Below are 20,052 nucleotides of genomic sequence, written 5' to 3' on the forward strand. Positions count from 1 at the left end.
CCTGAGGCTCCTTCACGGAACGAGTGCGAGCAGTGGCAGAAATAGGTCCGAGATTCAGCCTCTGGAGGATAAACTTGGCTCTGCGGCTCCTTCTGAGGGAGGCTGTTGTCGCATGTGTAGGAGATGTACAAACAGATTGCTGCAGTTACCCAATTAAGATTTCTGGCAGCCTTTGACAGCACAAAGGGATGTCAAGTGTGGCTGATGTACGTGTCAGGTGAATGGTTACTCAATTCCTTGGAGATGGAAAGGTGCACAGAGGATCCGTGTGGAACAGGAACAGTCAGTCCTGGGCCCAGGCCTCATCTGGGGAAAATGGCAAATTTATGTCCTCGAGGCTGAGCATCAGTTGTCAGCGTGCCTCAAAGCAGCAATAAATACGTAGTGCATAAATCTGAAACAAGGACAGCAGCTTCAAAAACACCAAACAATCCGAACCAGACTATAAATTAAAGTCAAACTTGCTCATGGAATCTCTCAGTCTGCGAGTTTGTTCTCGCAGATCCTTCAAAAGCCATGCTGAGGCCTGAAATAGTTGGATTTTGGAGCCTCTCTGCTATTTCAATTAGGTTCTTGGATAGTCTTAGAATCCCATGTGAGTCCCCAGATGATGGATTAAAATATGCAGTGAGTCATGTTAAATTGGTGCCAATTGAAATGCACAGGTTGTAAATCACTGCAGAATTTGACTCAGTAAGTAGCAACCATAAATGTAATACTTTGCAATTCTAAGCACTGCGACTAACTTAGATTAGCTCCTCTTTTCCTTCTGAGAAACAGAAAATGCTTCATACAATAATTTCATAACATTTATTGGTCTTCACAGGAAGGCTGGGAAGTGACACTGATTGATGTCTGAGCTCTTAACTGGTTAAATGAAGTGACAGAAGGGATGGACGGGTGCCTTGTGGTTGGGCATGAGAGCTGTGCTAGAGCCAGGAACATAATCCAAGTCTCCTGACTCCTGGGTTTGAACTTTAAAACCAGATCATGTTCCCTTTGTGCTTTCAGTCCATATACTGACCTTTAGGAATCGTATTTACCTACAAGTTCCCAGAAGAGATCTGCTTTCCTTTGTCATGCTTTCCTGGTATCAGTTACTGTTTTCTCCGATGAGTATTTTGAGCATGTAGAACACAGAGGGAGCAGATCACAATGGTATTTCTGATGGAGGTGCCTGTGAGGTCCCCATAGTTAATCCTGGAGAAACTCTGTTTCTGTAAACACTGATCCTCATCCTTCCTCAGTGCTGAGGGGAAGGCAGTTGTGGTCATTGTGGAGGGGGATCTGGGCTGGGTGCTGCTCTGAGATTTTGCTTTCTATTGAGACCATTCCAGTCCTCTCCCCTTCCCAGGAGGAAAGGAACATTCCCCTCTTCTCATGTCTCTGTTACATTAAAGAAGAGGAAGGATGAAAACTTTAGATAATGCCAAGATAAGAAGAAAAAGAGATGGTGAGATGGAAACCCATGAAGTCTGTTCTGACTCTGGGAAAGGAGACTCCATGACCAGACCTTGTTAGAACTGGACTGGCTGAACTTGCTGTCATGTTTGAAAGCTCAAGTGATTGGAGGCAGGAGCAAAATCACACATTGGAGCCCAGTTCTGTGGGACTTCCCAACTTGGGGAAAGTGAGAGAGTTCCCGTGTCATCCTTAAAGTTTTGTGTTACCATGATCCTTTCTTGCACCAGGCTTGTGCTCTCCATGCATGCAGCCCCCTGGCTGCCCCTGCAGCTTGGCATTTACAGAACCTGAATATTCACAATTACTGCCTGAAAGAACACAATCAAGGCTTAGCTCAGTGCCTTGACCTCTTTATCACAAGAGAATCTTCACAGATAGAGATTATAAACTCCCAGTGCAGCCTTGGGTAAATATTACAGGAAGCAGCTGAGATTTGTTTATGCTTAACTTGTCTTAAGTTATCTCAGTTTGGGTGATGTGCTGTCTGAGTCAAGTCTTACAGACTCGAGGGCCAGTGTTCCAGTTTACTTACTGTATAATTCTGGGGGCATTTTCCAAATTAATTTGCATGGAGAATGATACAGATTTTGAAGGAAAGTTTGATGTGAGAGTTGCTCTAAGAGTTCAGCTCTACAGTTCCATCCAGTTCTCTGCATAGAATTTGTCTTTTCTTTAGCTTGGGAAAGGCTTGTGGAAGCTGCTTATTGCAAAGACATCCTGCAGAGGTGACTTGGGGAGGAAGGAGGATGGAAACAATCCAGAGCTCTCTGGATCTGCAGGCACAGCTTCCCTGCTCCCTCCCGCCTTTCTCCTCCCTTTGCAGCCGCTGCTGTGCAGATGCTGCCGAGCAAAGTTGTGACAGAGCTCGGCCGCAGAGAGCAGCAAATCCGAGAGGGACAAACCTGAGCGAATGAGAATCCGGCTCCCCGAAGAGACATCACCTTATATGGGAACAGCACGGACAGGAGCGTGAACGGCCCGGCCGGGCTGCCGAGGTCAGACCCCAACCAGATGGAAGATGTTAGTGTGAAAACAAGGGCTTTTAGGAAGAGGAGACAATACTTCTGCCTTGCTCAAGCAATCTGAGCCCTCCTCTTTGTTTGTTTCAGTTATTATAAATATTGTGCTGTGTGTACACATAGGCCTGACTGTGTTATATTAAAAATTAATTTCTTTATGGCTATTCTAGTACCTAAATGCATCCCCAGCCTGTTTCTGGTTCCCACTTGCAGCTGTACTGTGGTCAGCTAAAGCCTAAGGAGTGATCACAGACATCTTTAAAAATTCAGCCTGTTTGTGCAGAACGCGGCTTGTTCCTGTGAGCTGAGGCATTTAAGACAATAGCAGCAGCCAAGAAGTCTGTCTGGTTCTGAATGTTTTGTCATGTCTACATTTGTAAGTGATTTAAAGTACTAAAGGACTGGAAGAACAACATTAGATCTGTGTTGTAGGGTTTGTATATTTTGTGCTTTTATGAGAGTATTGTGTTGCATGAGAGAGGATCCTGATCCTTTAAATCTGGGTCTAATGGATTCTTATCCAAACTTGTGTCTTTCAGACTGAGCCTGGGATTTGGAGGCCGGACCTTGAGAGCTCTGCAGGTTTCCAGCCCCACCTCCTGTGTGTGCAGTGTCAGTGTGGCCTCACACCTCTCCTGCCCCTGGGCCAGATGCACACAGCTGGCTCAGAACAGGCTGGGCAGCTGCAGCTTTGTGTGACAAGGTATGTGCCACCAATGGCTCTGCTGAGAGGAGCAGTGACTTCATCACTCACTTTGGTCCCAGCACCTGATGCAAACCAGGCTGAAACCACATAGAATGGTGTCCCAAGCAATATGGGATAAGAAGCTGGAGGCCATTGATGACCCCAGAACCTCACTGCCCTGTGCCTTGCCTGGCACTGCCAGCCCTGTGGAGTGGGTGCTGGGTGTTCTGCCCAGCCCAGAAGAGTGTTACTGGCAAAGTCTGGTAGTCCTGAGGGGAGATGATGCCACAGCAGCAGCAAAACCACTGATGTGGTGTTAAACCCCCTTGGAGGGTGGGTGTGATTGTGGATCCTCCAAAGTGAGAGTGTGGCATAGAATGTTATTTAACAAGGAGGGGTTGGTTGGGCAGAGTTAACTCAGCTTTCTCTAGGAAACACTCACAGTTTTGTTCCTTGCCACACTGCTTGGTTTTTCTTGTCTGAAAAATCCAAAATAGCTCCACTGATTGGTGTCAGGTTTACCTCAGTGTTTCTGAGATTAGAGGCTGCTCTTTAGAGCCTCCTGTTCACGGTCAGATGAAATGGTCACCCCTTGCAGCAGATTCCAAGAACAATAAGATGTTTTAGGAATGTGCCATAATTGATTGCCTCTAAAGGGCAAATTTTGCTCTGTGCTGCCAAGCAAGGGCTGTTCTCAGTGATAAGTTTGCTGAACAAAGTCTGCTGAGGTTGGTGGCGTTGGTTTCATTCTCCTGGGAGGGCGGCAGGCCAGGACATTGCGCACACTGATCCCAATCACACCAAGGACCAAATCTGCAGGAAATCCAAGTGGCCTTACTGAGTTCTGTGCCCACCTTCTGCTGCTCAGAGCTGGGTTCCCACTGCCACTTTCCAACAACATTGTTATCCCAAAGCACTGTTCTCCAGGAGGAAAAGGCTGAAACGCTGTCAAAACAGAGGATATAAATAAAGGAACATTGATCAGTTGCTTTGTATTTTTGTTCTTCAGATTCTATTTTATCTCCATCCAGAAAAGTCTGTTGTTAACCTGAATTGGTGCAAGTGCTTGTGGCTTGTTTTTCAAAGCAAGCCTTTTATATCACTTTTATGTAATGTAGAAAGTATCTTCTGAACATACAATAGTTTTTTCAAACTTGACAGTGCTTTTATGAGTTAGATGAGCTGGGTGACATTCCTGTCAGCTTTGGAACAGAGGTGTCCTTCCTCCTTAACACATTCAATTCATGAGAAAGTAAAAATGTTAGGCCAAGGTTTTTGAAGCAATCAGCATGGGGCACAAAAATAGTCACTGAAAAATTAAAGCCTATGTTTTTAAAGCTCTTTTAAAGAAAAACAACATGGACAGGACACTATCATTTGTGACAGAAAAAGTCAGAGTCTAGGTGCACACAACACAGCATGGGGAAAAGTTTTTGGATGACATCAAGGCCTGTTGCAGATAAATGATGTTTCCCAATGGCATCTGAAGGGTCAGGATGTCACCTCACATTGTCTGTGTCATTTAGGATGGGAAAATGGAAATTCTCTTCTTATGTGCATCAATTCAAAGCCAAAAGGTGTGAAAGTGAAACCAAGGCAGAATTTGATCCAGCTGATGTGTCTCATCCAAAAATTCTCTCACCTACTTGAAAATGACCATCTGACTTTTATCTTGGAGTGCCTTTTGTTCAAGAATGGTGTAAAGAAGCTGTCTTGTTTTATTCTTATGGGCTTATTTGTCTTTTCTGTTTTGTCCAGACAGTTGTCTAGCCACTTCTCACAGACTCTGACAGGAGAGGATGATGTTAGCAGCTCAGTGAGTACCAGTGTGAAGGAAGTGGCCCCCAAAAGCAGCAGGATCTGGGTTACAGCACAAGAATGCACTGTACCAATACAGGCAAGTCTTCAGTTAATGTCAGTTCAATATTCAGAATTCAGATTTCTGCCCACTTTTACATTCTTGTTTAATTGGCTCATGTTGTTGAACTAAACTTCCAGCTGAAACACTTGATTTCTCAATCTATCACCAGACCCAGATATGAAACTTCTTATAAAATTGTGAAGGAAATTACTTCACCCTCAGCCCAAACAATGACAAGCACTGTTGACCCAAGCAAGGGGCTAAATAAGGATTGATGAGGTGTGGCAGGACCATGGTTTGGGTAGTTCCTTCTGCAGCTTCCTCCTATAGAAAGCTGCAACAATCTGAAATGTCAAGCTCCCTATCTTACGTTTGAGGACAGGTTGAAACTGTCTTTAAGTAACCAAAAACCCTTGAGCAAGAGCTTGTTTCTTTACAGTAATTCAAACAGGATGATGTGTGAATTATAATGCAACTGTTAAAAACCTGTGAGGTCAGGGGTTCCCTGAGGAATCCATGGAAAACCTCCCAAAGTGAGTGAAAGACATCTACTTTTGTGTGTGTGTTGAAAGAAAGAGACATGACAATGTCATGAAATGTTAAGGTGCTCTCTCTGCCTAGGCACCTATAGACCTCATGTATGTAAAACAGCTCTTTCCTTCACAGCCACACTCCTAACACTCATTATAATTCCCAAATAATTGACTTCTGCCCAGCTGCCCTGCTGTGTGATCCTGCAGTGGAGTCACAGCCTCCAGTTCGTGCCACCATGCAGCTGCCATAGAAACAGCTTCAGGTGTCACAGGCTCATCTTCAATTCACTGGAGACATTTGGCTCATTAATTCAGATGTCAAGGAAAAATGCATCCACGTAAGAGAGCTTTAATCAGGGACTGAAATAATAAAAAAACTTTCCTAATGTGGGGTTTTCTTCTGCAAAGAAAATGTGGAAGTTCTCTGTGGGTTCATTTATCACACTGAGGTTCATTTCACTTCCCTGTGGGGTGGATTGGTTGTCTGTGCTTTGTGCTGCAGGCTGATGTTTGGGGATCCTCCTCAGACCAAAGAACAATCTCTTCATCCTGCCCACACAGATCATGAAAACCTCAATGGTGCCAATCTCAGTGAGATAACAAAACTCTGGGAGAAAGACTCCATGGAGCAATGCTGCTGTGACCTAGAGCAGGATGGAAGGGCCTGGTAGCCATCTTTTGTTATAACCCCATGACTGTACAATGTCCAAGATAAAAATGTTCTATTTCTAGTCTTCAGCAGCCAAAGAATGAAAAAAAAAATCAGAAACTATTTTATTTCAACTGAAATGATGGAATTGATACTCTAAAGAAGTGAATTGTAATGAATTTTAGTTCCTCTCAGCCAGCTTTGAAATATATGCATAAGAAACTAGGTCAATTAGCACTTTCATTAGATCATTTAGAAGCAGATATGTATAAAATATAAGGTACATATAAGTTTCTACATTTTTATCTCCTCTTCTCCCAAATTTGGGGTTTTCTGCAGAAACAGAGCAGTTTCCCACTGCCAGGTCCCCTCTAGTGCCCACAATGCCTCCTACAGCTCCTTCTGCTGAGGTTTTTCAGCACTTGAGAGCAAATTCCATTCCCTTCTCATGTGGACAGAGTTATGGTCTGCAAAAGGCTTTGTCCAACAACAGGAAGGCTGTAATTGTTCATACAGCATCCGGGAAAGATATGCATGAGCTTCCTGAGTTAATGAAATCCGAAGGGCTTGTTACAAAGTTTCAGTGACTGCCAGTCATTTTGAAATGTCACCCTCTGTAGGCTCCTGCTGGGATGGTACTGAGGGAGTTTTGCTTTCAATTACATTGCACATTCTGCCTTGTTCCCTAACCTTCCTCTGACGTGCCAGGAGTTGGTCACTACAGGCACCAAAAATAATGGATGAGAGGTTTGCTCCAAACCTCTGATGTATAAAGTTCCTTCACAAGTCCCATTGGCAAGAAGATAAAATGGAGGAATCACTAAAAAGCAGATCTGAGTGTTTGTTTTCTACCAGAACAATACCAAGGCCAGAGCCCAGGAAGCTGTGCCATGTGGCTGAGATACTGAGATAGCAATGTGGGGCTTTGGTTACACCCAGGATTGTCTTCATGCACCAGATTCCTTTGGAAGGTAAATCTTATTAACTACACAGGAGGCCTCATTTCCTTCCTCTTAGTTATGGCAGGAGATGAACAATTGCATGCTGGCAAGAAGGTTCTTTTTATTTTGGATTGTTCCTTTCTGCCTGAGGCAGGGCACTGTTGCTGGATTAGCTGGCTGAAGGACTGGTTTTTGTAACACCTTTTTTCAGAAGAGCTTTGGATCAGGTTCCAGATGCTCCCCAGTAGATGATGACCAACAGTTTCCCATTATAGGTTCATTAATTTTTAGTTCTTTAAAAATTAACACACATAATTAATGTCTTGAGTGTTATACAGTGAAACTATTCAGTGCCTTTCCTGCTCAGGTAGCATCCACAAAGGTTGATTTGGTTTGTAATTAAATCTCATTCATTAACTTGCTTTAGAAGACATGAGAAGTCCCTCATGGAAGCTACACATCATCCAGCTAATGTGCTGTTTGTCATCACACATCTCTGGTGCAAGGCATTGCTCAAAATGCAATGACAGGAAAAATATTTCCTGCTTAGGAGCCCTGTCCTTTACAAGGATGACTGCTTGGGAGATTGGGTTTCCCCCTAGGAATGGCTGTCTTGATGGAATTCAAATACTCCTGATCTTACCCTGTAGTAGCTGTGCAGCTCTGGTGTGAGTGAGCACACGGCTGTGGGGACCAGCAGTGAAACTGCCAATTCATGGGGCAGAGATCAGCAGCTGTCAAATGTGGAAATTCTCACTGCTATTCTATAGCAAGATTTATATCAGAAGGCTCCTGTTCATATTTCAGCTGTAATTAGAGACTTGGCTTAGGCTTGGCCCATACAAATAAGTGCAATAAAGAGAGAGCAATTGATACCCAAAACTAAGAAAATCACCCTTATCTTTCTTTCTCTCCTGAGCCACCTAACTGCCTGTTATTCTTAGCAACATATTCCTCCCACTGACAGCTTCCCAGGTAATAGTGTAGTGGCATAACATTGATGTATTTAAGTAAAAGAAGTTTGTTCATTTGATGTTTCTTTTTTGGCCTGTGGTTCTGAGGAGTTCTGAAGATTTCACTGTGCCAATAAGCACAACATTCACTTCCCAAAATTTAATTACACCATTAAGTGCAAACATTCCTCAATGCCTTCTGAAGAGTAAGTAGTAGTGCTCTGAAAATTTTGTGTAAATTGGCATTCTTTACTCAAACAGGCTGTGCATTCAGGACTGTATCTGCCTGAGTGACAAATGGAAAGTTTCTATATTTTTTTAGTCTTATTAGTCCTCCAGGAACCAAGGGAAATAAGGAAAGCTTGGGAACAGCCTCTCAGCAAAACCATTTCTCCCATGCACTGGTCAATAGAATTGCTTATTCAGCTAACCTGGTTTATATTAGGGTAAAATCACTATAGCACAACAGATGTGTGATTCAAGTAAGGTGAAAGGGTTTTGTTCACACAGGTAAAATTTTGCTGGTGGAAATATCCAAAGAGTAAAGAATTCATCTCAATTCCCAGATCCCAGTTAGGGGCACATATATCTGGAAGCTACAAACAAAAAAATTCACATGTTTACAAAGTGAGCAGATGTAACACAGGTTCTGGACAGAGATAAGACAGCTCTGAACAGGTCAGCTCTGAGCACAAAGCTGCTGCAGAGGAGGCTTCTGTCTATAGCACCAAGAGCAGATGGGAAATAACCTCTACCCTGAGGGCCACAAGAAACCTCTGATCCTGGAAGGAGTTAGGAAAACTCTCAAATAAAACCTGACTGACCTGCAGGCTAAAAGCTGGCCCATAAAGATATCTCTGGAACCACTGAACACAGAATAAAAGGGCATTTCATGTCTGTGCAAGCAAGAAGATGGAAGAACATGTCATAATGTGGTGTGTGGAGTGAGTCAGTGCCTTCAGAGAATACAAATCATATACTGGTGAATGGGAAGCAAATGATCTCAGGAACTCTGATTAAACCACTCAGAGTCTCCCAAACTTAGCTTGCAGTAGGATGTGCAGGAGAGAGTGGAATCAATTAAAAGCTTGCTCTGCTCTGGTTTGTTGGCATCAAGATGGCAAAGCAGAGCAGCAGGGACTGAGCCCAAAAAGAAAGGAGGAAAATGAATTTTTCTTTAGGCGTCTCTATCTTCAGAATACCTGGAGAGGGTAGCAAGCAGAAGGCTGAGCTGCTGGCTTTTACACCAGACATATCCTCCCTAAGTTTCCTCTTTTGATACTTGAACAGCCAACCAACTGTAGAACAAATTTTGAATAGCAATGACAGAGGGATCTGTGAGTATCTGCCACTCCTGGAACTGACCCTTCAGCTAAGCAAATTCCTATTCAAATCATTTATTTAAATGAAGGTGAACAGGGCTTAGAGATCAGTCAAGTATACCAGACAAGAAAAATACAGCACTTTGAGTCCTGCCAGCATGTCTGAGACAGAAGGCATATGGGTGTTGTTATCAGAGCTTGGATATTGGTGTCATTGTGTGGTGTAGAAGGTCTTTCAGTTTAATATAATGATTTTTGTCTGCACTGCCAGCTTTTCATTGTCACATTTAAAGGCTGTCTTTGCTTTGTGCTCCGTGACTGCCTATTGATCCATGAGCTGATGTGAGCTGTGCACCAGGAAAGTCAGGGTTTTGATAGAATAAGAAACTGGAAGTTGGTTAAGGCTGCCATGGTTCTTGCCACTCTGTACTGATCAGAGAATGGAAGATGCTGATGTCCAGAATGCTGAAGTGTGCTCAGGAGTTCAGAGCTGGTCTAGAGTAACATGATTTTAAAGCTATCAGAGCCTGGGCACTCTGTGACCAGAGGATGTATTTTCTTGATTCACCTAAAAATTGCTGCTTTGCTGTGGTGTGTGCGTGCCCGCGGGAGTGCGTCGGTGGGGAAACAACTCGTGAGGTGTCGATTCGGCTTCGCTGGGTGGGTGATGGCAACACACAAAAACAATCCTCCTCCAGACCTGCTGATCCATCATCATTATCCCCATTGTGCTGTGTCAAGTGCAGAACCCAATGGGGAGGATCCCTGCTGAAAATCCTCTCGGTGGTTGGATGAAGCAGCAAATGCTGTTTGCTTTGATTTATGTTGGGAATTGTTGCAGAGCCATCCTGTGAAATTTTGTGCTGCTGGCAAGCTGTTGCACCAGCCAGTCCAATGAGAACCATGAAAATGAAGAATCTGAGTTGATGTGTACTGGTGAGTCCCATGAGAACCATCAGAATGAAGAATCTGAGCTGGGGCTAACCCTTAGACAAGGAGCCTCTTCCCCAGACTGCCAAAAGTGCTGCTGCTGTGACAAATGCCAACCAACTCAGAAGCACCATGAGCAGCTCTTGCTGAAGGAAAAAAGGGCAGCACATCACAACCTGAACTGGTTTCAGCACCTGCTGCTGTCTGATGGCATCCTGAAGAAAGCCAGAAGTCACCTCAGAGCGTGACCCTGAAGGGAGGAAGCCCAAAAGATGCATCACCTAAAAAATGTGCTGAGCATTTTTCTGCCCCAGCCTTGTCAGCTTTCTGCAGCCCTGGATTGCAAGGCTCTGGAAAGAGGCCACTGAGTGAGTTTCATAACTCACCATTGAAGACCATGGTCCAACCAGATCAAACATGCTCATTTTAGACAATTCCAGTGACACCAAGCATTTTCTGAAAAGCCCAGTGGGTTCTCTTTGTATTGCTCTTTTTAGCTTGAACCAAGGAATTACAATGAAAAGTACTTTTACCATTTTTGTGAAATATTTTTGGGCATTTCTTTCTTATTTATTGGAATTAAAATGTGAGGCTTTGCCCTCCTGTTTGCTCTTAGTTTCAAGCAGGCCTTGCCTCCTTTACCTCCTCCCCTGAATTTGTGTGAGTAGCTTTGTGCTATGATGTGTAAGGCCAGAGTACATCCAAGGAGCAGCAAATTCAGGGTAAATTAATCTGTGCTCCAACACCTTTTCTATTCTCTATTTTTATTCTATTTAGACACGTTCTATTTTTGTAGAAGCAAGGTGAGAAGGATTGTAACAGGTGTGTTCTGCACTCCTTTCAAGAAAGCTTTGTTGTTTCTGAGCTAACCCAGCAGTTTGCCATTTCCATTTCCAACATACATTTTAAGATATATGGCTGGCAGATTATGCCACTTGTATTTATATCTGCAATTGAAAAATGCATTAATTTTGTTAATATTCATAGGACAGCATCTTATATATCTAGAGTGGGAAAACACTACCCTAGGTATTTATGTATTTCTGTTCTAGCATATGAACCAATTCTCCTTTTGAAACTTACACTGAATATTCACTCATATTCCTATCATTTCCCCACTTCTTTTGGTCTTTTCTATTTTGGCTGGTTTTGTAAAAAATTAGGCTTTTTACTAATATATAGCTGAACTAAAGAGTCCTAATAGTTTTGTAGTGCCTGAAATTCCCACTGCCACATTGTCCGTTCATCTTTTCCTGATGATTTACCTGCTCTTATGAGGGTTACAGTGATGTTTCTACAATAATGACTGTGTTGGGTATCTCAGAACAAGGTAGAGGGTACATGAACTTTGCTTTTATAGCAAAGATTAATTCTGCAAGAGGATAAATAAAGAATTTGGTCACTGTGGATGGAAAGGTGACAGTTTTCAATATGCTCTGCTCTCTTTTGGAGGCAGTTGTTTGGTCCTTGCAGTAATTTAAGCTGTGCCAGGGTAGGTTTAGGTTGGACATTAGGAAGAATTAGGAAGAATTTATTCCCAGAAAGTGATTAAATATTGCAACGTGCTGCCCAGGGAGGTGTTGGAGTCACCGAGCCTGGAAGCGTTTAAGTAAAGAGTGGCGTGGCGCTCGGTGCTCTGCTCTATTTGTCAACGTGGTGTTCCGTCACAGGCTGGCCTCGATGATCTCAGAGGGATTTTCCAGCTAATGGGTTCTGTGTTTCTGTGAAAACAGCCGTGTAAAGTCCGCGGCTGCCGCTGCCTCCGCTGGCCTCGGGCAGTTTGCTCCGGGCCCCGGGGCTGCGGCAGCGCCCGGCGGGCGGCTCGGGGCGCTGTGGGGCTGCGGCAGCCGCGGCCCGGCCCGGGACGGCTCCGTCCCGGCCGCCTTCCCGTCCCGGCCGCCGCCATGGCGCTGTGCGGGGCTCTCCACAGCTTCCTCTTCGAGTACGACACCCCGCGCATCGTGCTGATCCGGAGCCGCAAAGTGGGGCTCATCAACCGCGCCGTGCAGCTCGGCATCCTCGCCTATGTGATCGGGTGAGCGGGCAGAGCGGCGGGGTCCGGGCCGCCCTGAGGGGCAGCGGGCGGCTCCGCGCTGGGAGCCCCGCGGCTGAGGGCGGGAGCCGCCCCTCCCTCAGGGACCGGTCCTGTGAGGGCCGCGCGGGCTGAGGGGGGCCCGGAGCTCACCGAGCGGCCTTAACTGGGATTGTGGGCAGAATCGCAGAATATTCCGAGTTGGAAAGGTCCCCACAAGGATCAGGTCCAACTTTTAAGCGAATGGCCCAAGGGCTCTTCAGGAGTGGGACCATCTCAGGTGGTGATTGTCGAAAGCAATCAGTCTGAAAGTAAAAAATATCACCCCAAAAATCAGACAGGAGATTGCCAATCTTGTGACTCTCTTGTAAGGAAAAGTTGTGAAACTGTCTGGAATGGCCCTTTCAGGTAATATGGAAAAAGGAGAAATTCCGACCTGAACTTATTAACGGTGTTTATTTATTGTTTCTTGCAATCCTTCTCTTTCAGGTGGGTTTTTCTGTGGGAAAAGGGTTACCAGGAAACAGACTCTGTGGTCAGTTCTGTAACCACGAAGGTCAAGGGTGTAACACTGACAAACACATCCACCCTGGGGGCCAGGATCTGGGATGTAGCTGATTATGTCATCCCTCCTCAGGTATTAACCACTTTCACATGCAGAAAGAGGGTTTTCTAACAAGCAGCTATTGCTTTGCAAAAGTCCGTTGAGAGCTGGAGCAGCTTTGCTTTGTTGCAGATCATGCTGAGCCCGTGCCCTGGGGAAGCTTATTACAAGAAAAGTGTCTATGTGCGTGCTTGTGTAGAGTTGTAGAATGGTTTGGGTTTGGAAGCAACCAAGATAATCTTGTTCCACTCTTCTGCTGTGGGCAGGGCTGCTATCCCACATTACTCCACACCCTGCCCAACCTGGCCTTGAACACTTCCAGGGATCCAGGGGTAGCCACAGCTTCTCTCAACCTGTGCCAGGGCCTCTCCACCCTCACAAGGAAGAATTCCTAATATCTAATCTAAATCTCTTCTGTTTTAGTTTAAAACTGTTCCCCCTATACTATCTGACTGTGTAAAAATTCCCCCTCCCTCATTTTTATAAGCCCTCTTTGGGTACTCAAATGGGCTCTAAGTTTTCCTTGAGCCTTCCCTTCTCTGAGGGTGCACTGATCCCACTGTCCATGGTGCCCACAAAGACTTGCAACAGCACGGGTCCTGCCAGAGGAGGACTTTGCTGGCATCAGGAAGAATCTGCAACAATAACGACCTGTCATCTTTCTTAATGCTTTCTAAAGCAAACAACCCCAAGTTAAGTTGTTGGCAGAAGCCACAGGAACAGCCTGCAGGTCACCTGATGCAGAAGTGAGCAGGAAGCATTGCTGTAGTTACTGATTGCCTGTATCTGTGGGAATCTGTGCTGTGTGGGCCACATGTGGTGGCCTTCGGGCTGGGCAGGCACAGCCAAGCTGCTGGTCATGGGTCCCTCTGTGTGCATGACATGTGGTGCAGAAAAAAGGACAGATTTAGCCAGATTTTGGCTGAGTGGTCATATTTGCGTATCAGCGGAGCGGAAGCAGATGACAGATCTGGAGTCATACAGATGTGAAAGTAGTGAAAGTAAAGTAATGAAAATAGTGCTCCCTGAAGGAGCAGGACCGGGCAAATTCCTGACTGGTAGATTGCAAAAAGAAAGAGTGGGAGTTGGCTCGGACTTGCAGCTGGAGCTCTATTTCTGCACCTGCCTTACAACTCCCCTGAGGAGCTGTGTGAGCTGTTTTTGTAATGTGAATGAGGAACTTTGGGCCGAGTGGGAGGACAGAAGGAGCTGCCAGTGCCACAGTCCTTCCTGTGGCTAAACACAGCAGCACCAGGCGATACACATAGGATTCTGCTGCTTTAGCACTGCACCAGCAGTGTCCAGGGCAAGTCCCCTCTGCTGGGCCACCTGGGCTCTGACAACAAAGCTGTTTGCTGCAGTGCCTTGGATGCTCTTTGCAGACTGTCCCTCCTAAGTTTCCTTCTTGTTTTGCATGCTCAGGGTGAGAACACTGTGTTTGTCATGACCAATGTGATCCTTACACTGAACCAGAGCCAAGGCCACTGCCCGGAGGTAGGTGCAGAATCTGCTTTAATCCTGCCTTGTGTGGGTGGGAGTGTGGGGGAGAGGGTTCTCAGAGTTTTCTGTAACTATTGTTCCTCTCCAGCTCCCAGACGATCAAACAAAGTGCGAGGTGAAGAACAACTGTGTTCCAGGATATGTCAGCACCCACAGCAGTGGTAAGAAACCTGCTGCAAAAGCTCCTTTCAGTCTGGGCTGTGGTGCCTCTGTGCTGTGCCTTCCCTGCTGTGAAGGAAGCACCATTTCACTTCAGTCTCCTTGTTCTCTTTCTCTCACATGTAAGAGAACTGAAGCAGAAGCTCAGATTTTTCTTCTGGTGGACTTAGACCAAATGAACTTAGACTGTGTTGGGTGGATGTTGAGTAGATGTGGGCTTTGGTGAGTTAGCAAACAGTGTGAAGCTTTTTCATGGCCTTCAGTCCCTGAAGCAGTATTTCACATGGATGAAGATTTGACTCAGGAAAAGCACCTAATACTTCTTTCTCTGAAGTGACACTTGCAGTGGAAGATAATGTGGGGTTTAGTAGTGGCACTTCACCTCTGGGAAAACTGATTTCACCATATGGAGTGTCACAGGTCAAATACTGCCTGGTTTTGCTCAGTAGTACCTCCATGCACGTCTTTCCAGGCATCCAGACTGGGGAGTGTGTTCCATACAACAACAGCATCAAGACCTGTGAAGTCTTTGCGTGGTGCCCTGTGGAGGATGACTATCACATACCCAAGTGAGTGCTCTGTCTTCCTGCAGTGCCCCTCCTGAGAGCAGGCTCCTGGTACACAGCTGATGCTTCTGCCACTGACATGCTCTTGGGAAAAGCTGAGGAGATGAGCACCAAGAACTCTGCAGAGTCCTGTTTATATTTCCTTGTGTTTTGTAGGCCAGCGTTCCTGCGAGAAGCTGAGAACTTCACCCTTCTGGTGAAGAACAACATTTGGTACCGCAAGTTCAACTTCAGCAAGTAAATAGGGAGAGGGTGATCACACTGTCTGGTCTCCTGGGCAGTAAAGGGGATGCAACAACTCTTCTCTTTCTGTTCTGCTGCAGGCGAAACATCCTCCCCACTATCAACTCCACCTACCTCAAGAACTGCGTCTATGATGCCCAGACTGATCCCTTCTGCCCCATCTTCCGTTTAGGGAAAATAGTTGAAGCTGCAGGGCAGGACTTCCAGGAAATGGCTGTGGAGGTATTTGGCAGACCCTTCTCCTGAGCTTCGGCTGTTTTTAAAAAGGAGTGGTGGGGGGTTGTCTCCTCTGCCTCGTGGCATGAGCCACAGAGCACAGATGAGCTGCAGGATGGAGAGTGCTCTGGCCAGAGGGACTGGAGTGCATTCTGTTTAACCAATGATTGGCCTTGCTTTGTTTGGGTGGGGTTATGTACAAGGTACTGTAGCAGCAGAAAAGTGTATTAGACTGAGCCAGGGATTAGAGTTGGTAAATCAGGACCTGGTCAGCAGAGAGCCTGGTGCTGGGCTGGCCGTGCACTTTGGGCTGCCCATCACCTCCTCTCCTCCACTGGGCAGGGTGGAGTGATGGCACTGCAGATCAACTGGGACTGCAACCTGGACAGAGCTGCTTCCCACTGTGTGCCAAAGTATTCCTTCCGGCGCCTCGACAACAAGGACTCTGCCCACACCGTCTCACCCGGCTACAACTTCAGGTAATGTGGCTGTGGAGGGCACCTGGTGCCTCAGCTCCATCTGCCACTGGCACTTGTGGGAGTTTGGGGCTTTCAGTGGTGCTTGGAGAGCGTTTTTGATGCTGTAAGACAGAGCAGGTGGGATCCTCACTGTGTGCAAACCACAGCACAGGGGGGAGGTCATTGAAGCTCCACTGATGGTGTCAGAGTGCCCAAGTCATGTTTGCATCAGCTTTTTGGTGGCTGTTTGATAAATGGGATGGCAATGGGACAACTGACTGTCTCAGGGTGTGCTGATAGGGCAGAATTTGAGGGGACTGAGGTGGGGTTGGGAGACTGAAGCATATCCTTCACTCTGCCTGGGGGAAAAACTCACCTGTAACAGTGTCTGTCAGCTGAAGACCATATCTGCACCAGGAGTATCCTGGCATACACCACCACAGCCACATTCTGGCCAGTACAGCTATGTCCAGCACTTCCAGTAAAACACCAGCACAGAGCTGGCAGCTGGTTGCATCCAGACTCAGACTGTAATATTAAATAAGGATTAGCCACCTTGCCAAGGTCCTTGCAAGATTCCTGCTTGTGAGGAAACACAGCTCAGGGCTGTTATTTGTAGAATAACAAAATCTTGCTTAGGACAGAGGATCTTTGGGTGGAACTTGGATGAATTTGCTGAGGAGCTGTGCAGAGCACAAATGTGTGTTTGGGAGGTGCTGGGCCGGCAGGTATTGGGGTGTCTGGACCGTCTGGAGGATATCACAGCTGGATCTGAAATGCTCTTGCTAATTCCAGACTCTGGTACAGCCCCTTACCATTCCTTCCTTTTCTCTTCCACCCTCTTCTCTGCTTCCTCCTGGCTTAGTCAACCACGTGGCAGAGTAAGTCTGATCTCACTTATTTGTTCTCATCCCTTTTCCTTGTGGTTTGTCACCCAGTGTGGAACGCGGAGCAGCCTTTGTGTGCCGGGCCGAGCCGCGCGGTGCTCCCGGCCCTGCCCTCTCGTGGCTGCCTGGTCTCCTGCAGCCCCTGCCTGCCTCTCTCGTGTGGCTGACTTTGTTCTGTCAGTCCTTCTGCTCCCCTGCTAAAGCTGCTTTCTCCCCTTCCTATGCCTTGCAAGTTTCCTCATTTTACGGTGCTCACTGTTGCCTTGAATTCACCTGCTTTGGGTTTTTCTCCTATATGAGCTTGCCAGCATGAAATCTCCATCACTCGGGCTTGTAACTGGAAGTACCAACGTTCAGCCCATCCTCTTGGGATGGGGAACACACCTGGATGTTGCATGGTCACATAAGCAACCTCAGAATTTCCAGTTAAGCTCTGACCTGTCTTTTCTGCAGGTTTGCAAAATACTACAGGAATAGTGATGGCACTGAATCACGGACACTTGTCAAAGCTTATGGCATCCGCTTTGATATCATAGTGTTTGGAAAGGTAGGGTGACAGTTCCTGGAGGTCTTGTAGTGAACTGAGAACTTTCAGAACTTTCAGAGATGCTGAAAAGCATGCTCAGGCTTGTAACTGTCTTCTAGGCAGGAAAATTTGATGTCATTCCTACCATGATTAACATCGGCTCTGGCTTAGCGCTGTTTGGTGTGGTAAGTGACACTGTCTGCACTTGGACTCTGCTCTGGAGTAGTGCCTCAGTTGTGAGGATCCCTGTCTTAAGCTCTTTCAATCTCCACTAGGCAACAGTGCTGTGTGACATTGTTGTTCTGTATTGCATGAAGAAGAGATACTTCTATCGGGAGAAGAAGTACAAATATGTGGAGGATTATGAACTGGTAAGCATCAATGAAGGCAGGGGAAAGGCAGAATTGCTTCCTCCTCTGACTCTGCAGAGATTCTGAAACAGGATGTAGAAACAGGGATTTGGAACCACAGTTCTAGGGAAACTTTGTCTTCATCAGAGAAGCTAATTTTTAACTCAAAGCTGCTGCAGGGAAGAGCACTATAAACAAATATTGTCATGTTTCCTGGGTAACCAGTCTTGGAGAGGAAAATATATGTTCAAGAACTTGTCATGCTCCTACTGCACCTCCTTTTTGGGTTGCAGTCATTGGCATTTTCCTTCTAAGAGCTGTAGGGAACAGCCCTGTTCCCATCAAATCCTTCCTTCTTGGCTTTTGGGGTTCCTGCAGTTGTGAGAAAAATCATTCAATGGGTTGGTATTTTCTGAGAGCAGTGTGCTGACAGCCACAGTTACAGCTCCCTCCAGGGATCAAATGATCTCTTTGGTCAGTAGGATTTAGTTGGTTGCTTGACTGGTTTTGAGGACAGAGCTCGGCCCTACAGGCCTGTGCTTGGTGGGAATTGTGGCTGCAGAGGGCAGATTTCTCAATTAAAACACCTCGTGCCACTGGAAGAGTAAAGTCTGAGTAACAGGAAGTAGCTTTCCTGGGCAAAGGATTTTATGTGATTGGAAGGGGAAGAAAGAAGAGCTTCTGGCAGAGAACTGTAATCTCTGATCCTTGCAGGGAGTTGGTGACACATATGGAACAGACCCCTGAGCTCCTGGTGCTGCAGGACCAACTGCTGCTCTAAAGCGCTGCTGGGAACATTTCTTGACCCTGCCATGAGACCACCCCCTCCCTGCTGGAAGTGGGGAACCAAACTGAGAAAGGGACAATCTTCACTACTCTTTACTACTTGGGAGCCAGTCCCAGGGTGAACAACTGGGTCTGCTCCTTGTCTGCTGTCTTTCCAGGTTATTTGCACTAAACACAGAGGGAAAACTGTACTTTATGCCAGACCTCTGCACTGGCTGAGCCTGGGACAGAGACAGCTCTGGCATCATCATTTTGCCAGTCCTGTCCCTGAGCTCACTGATAGCAGAGGGCACAGGACAAAAGGCACAGATTCTTCCTTAGATTGATCATTGCCATTGCCAGGAGGTGCCTAACCTTGGGACAGCAGCTCCTTGCTGTTGTCACTTTTCTTTCCCTGAAGGATTGTGAACATTAGCTGAGCCAGTACCTACTATTTCACTGGGGTTTTCAAGCTCCAGTGGCCACGGACCAAGATGAAGCAGAGTCTGATTCCATTGTGCTGTGATAAATGGCTTACTGGTTACAGAACTTTTCTTCTGTTTTGTCTAATTTTTATGCTCTTACTTTAAAATTTACTTTAATAAAATACTACCTTCCCTCAGCCCTCTTGAAGTTCTGCAGGCTGGGTTTTGATTGTTCATTTCTCCCCACATACCAAGTGTTAGTGGAGGGCTATCAAAGCCAGGGCTCTGTGGGTTTTGCCTCTTCATTCTCTCAGCAGAAGTGCTGCTGCAACTGCAGCTGCCCTGCCTGATTCTCCTGACACCTTGTCCATGTCTGTTGCCTTAAACCCTCTCCAAGGGAAAAGACTTGTAAGTCAGAGGCCAAGATCTTAGGGTCTTTATCTGAGTGCTGGTACCAACTGCTTGCCACACCAACTGTGTCTGGGCTGCTGCATTTAACACAGTTGACACAATTTGATTGAAGTGGATTTGTTGGCTTTTATATTCACCTGGCTTTGAGCACCTCTAGTAATCACATTGACTCACAAAGTCCAGGTCCTCCCTTTCTCTGAACCTTTTGTGGTGTTACTGAGCCCCAGGATCTATTCCATATCCCCAGCATCCCGGCTGCCCTTCTCCAGCAGCACAGTGGGTAAACCACAGCATTACCATTTTGTTTTATTCTTTATGTGCCTGCTGCAGCTGAGCACTAAGTTGTGTCCCAGCTCAAAGAGTGCCCTTGCAAGGGCACTCCAGTCTGTGCATGTGAATGCTCAGTTTGGATTATACAGTGCTCGAGCTGCTGTGGTCCCATCCTAGCCCAAGGTCCCCAGTAATGGTAGAGCACCAGACTTCAGTAACATAGGAGAATACTTTCAGATTTCTCTTCCAACAACCACACTTTCACAGCTTGATAAAGACCACT

At 46.2% G+C, this 20,052-nt stretch overlaps 1 protein-coding gene across 2 annotated transcripts; it reads left to right on the plus strand.

Moving 5' to 3' along the window:
- Positions 1–12,139: 12,139 nt before the first annotated feature.
- P2RX4 (purinergic receptor P2X 4) lies at positions 12,140–19,304 on the plus strand. Of its 2 annotated transcripts, XM_064727344.1 has the most exons (12): positions 12,148–12,392; positions 12,879–13,026; positions 14,416–14,487; positions 14,582–14,654; positions 15,125–15,221; positions 15,375–15,455; positions 15,542–15,683; positions 16,020–16,156; positions 17,476–17,569; positions 17,668–17,733; positions 17,824–17,919; positions 18,613–19,304. In XM_064727344.1, the coding sequence occupies exons 1-12, from the start codon at positions 12,262–12,264 to the stop codon at positions 18,643–18,645; spliced, it is 1,170 nt and encodes a 389-aa protein (XP_064583414.1). In that variant the 5' UTR covers positions 12,148–12,261; the 3' UTR covers positions 18,646–19,304. The 2 variants fall into 2 exon arrangements, with proteins under 2 accessions (XP_064583413.1, XP_064583414.1); XM_064727343.1 differs by lacking the exon at positions 18,613–19,304 and having other exon boundaries at positions 12,140–12,392; positions 17,824–18,157.
- The last annotated feature ends 748 nt before the right edge of the window (positions 19,305–20,052 follow it).

This window comes from Zonotrichia leucophrys, chromosome 15 (genome assembly GCF_028769735.1).
Source record: "Zonotrichia leucophrys gambelii isolate GWCS_2022_RI chromosome 15, RI_Zleu_2.0, whole genome shotgun sequence".
NCBI lineage: Eukaryota > Metazoa > Chordata > Aves > Passeriformes > Passerellidae > Zonotrichia > Zonotrichia leucophrys.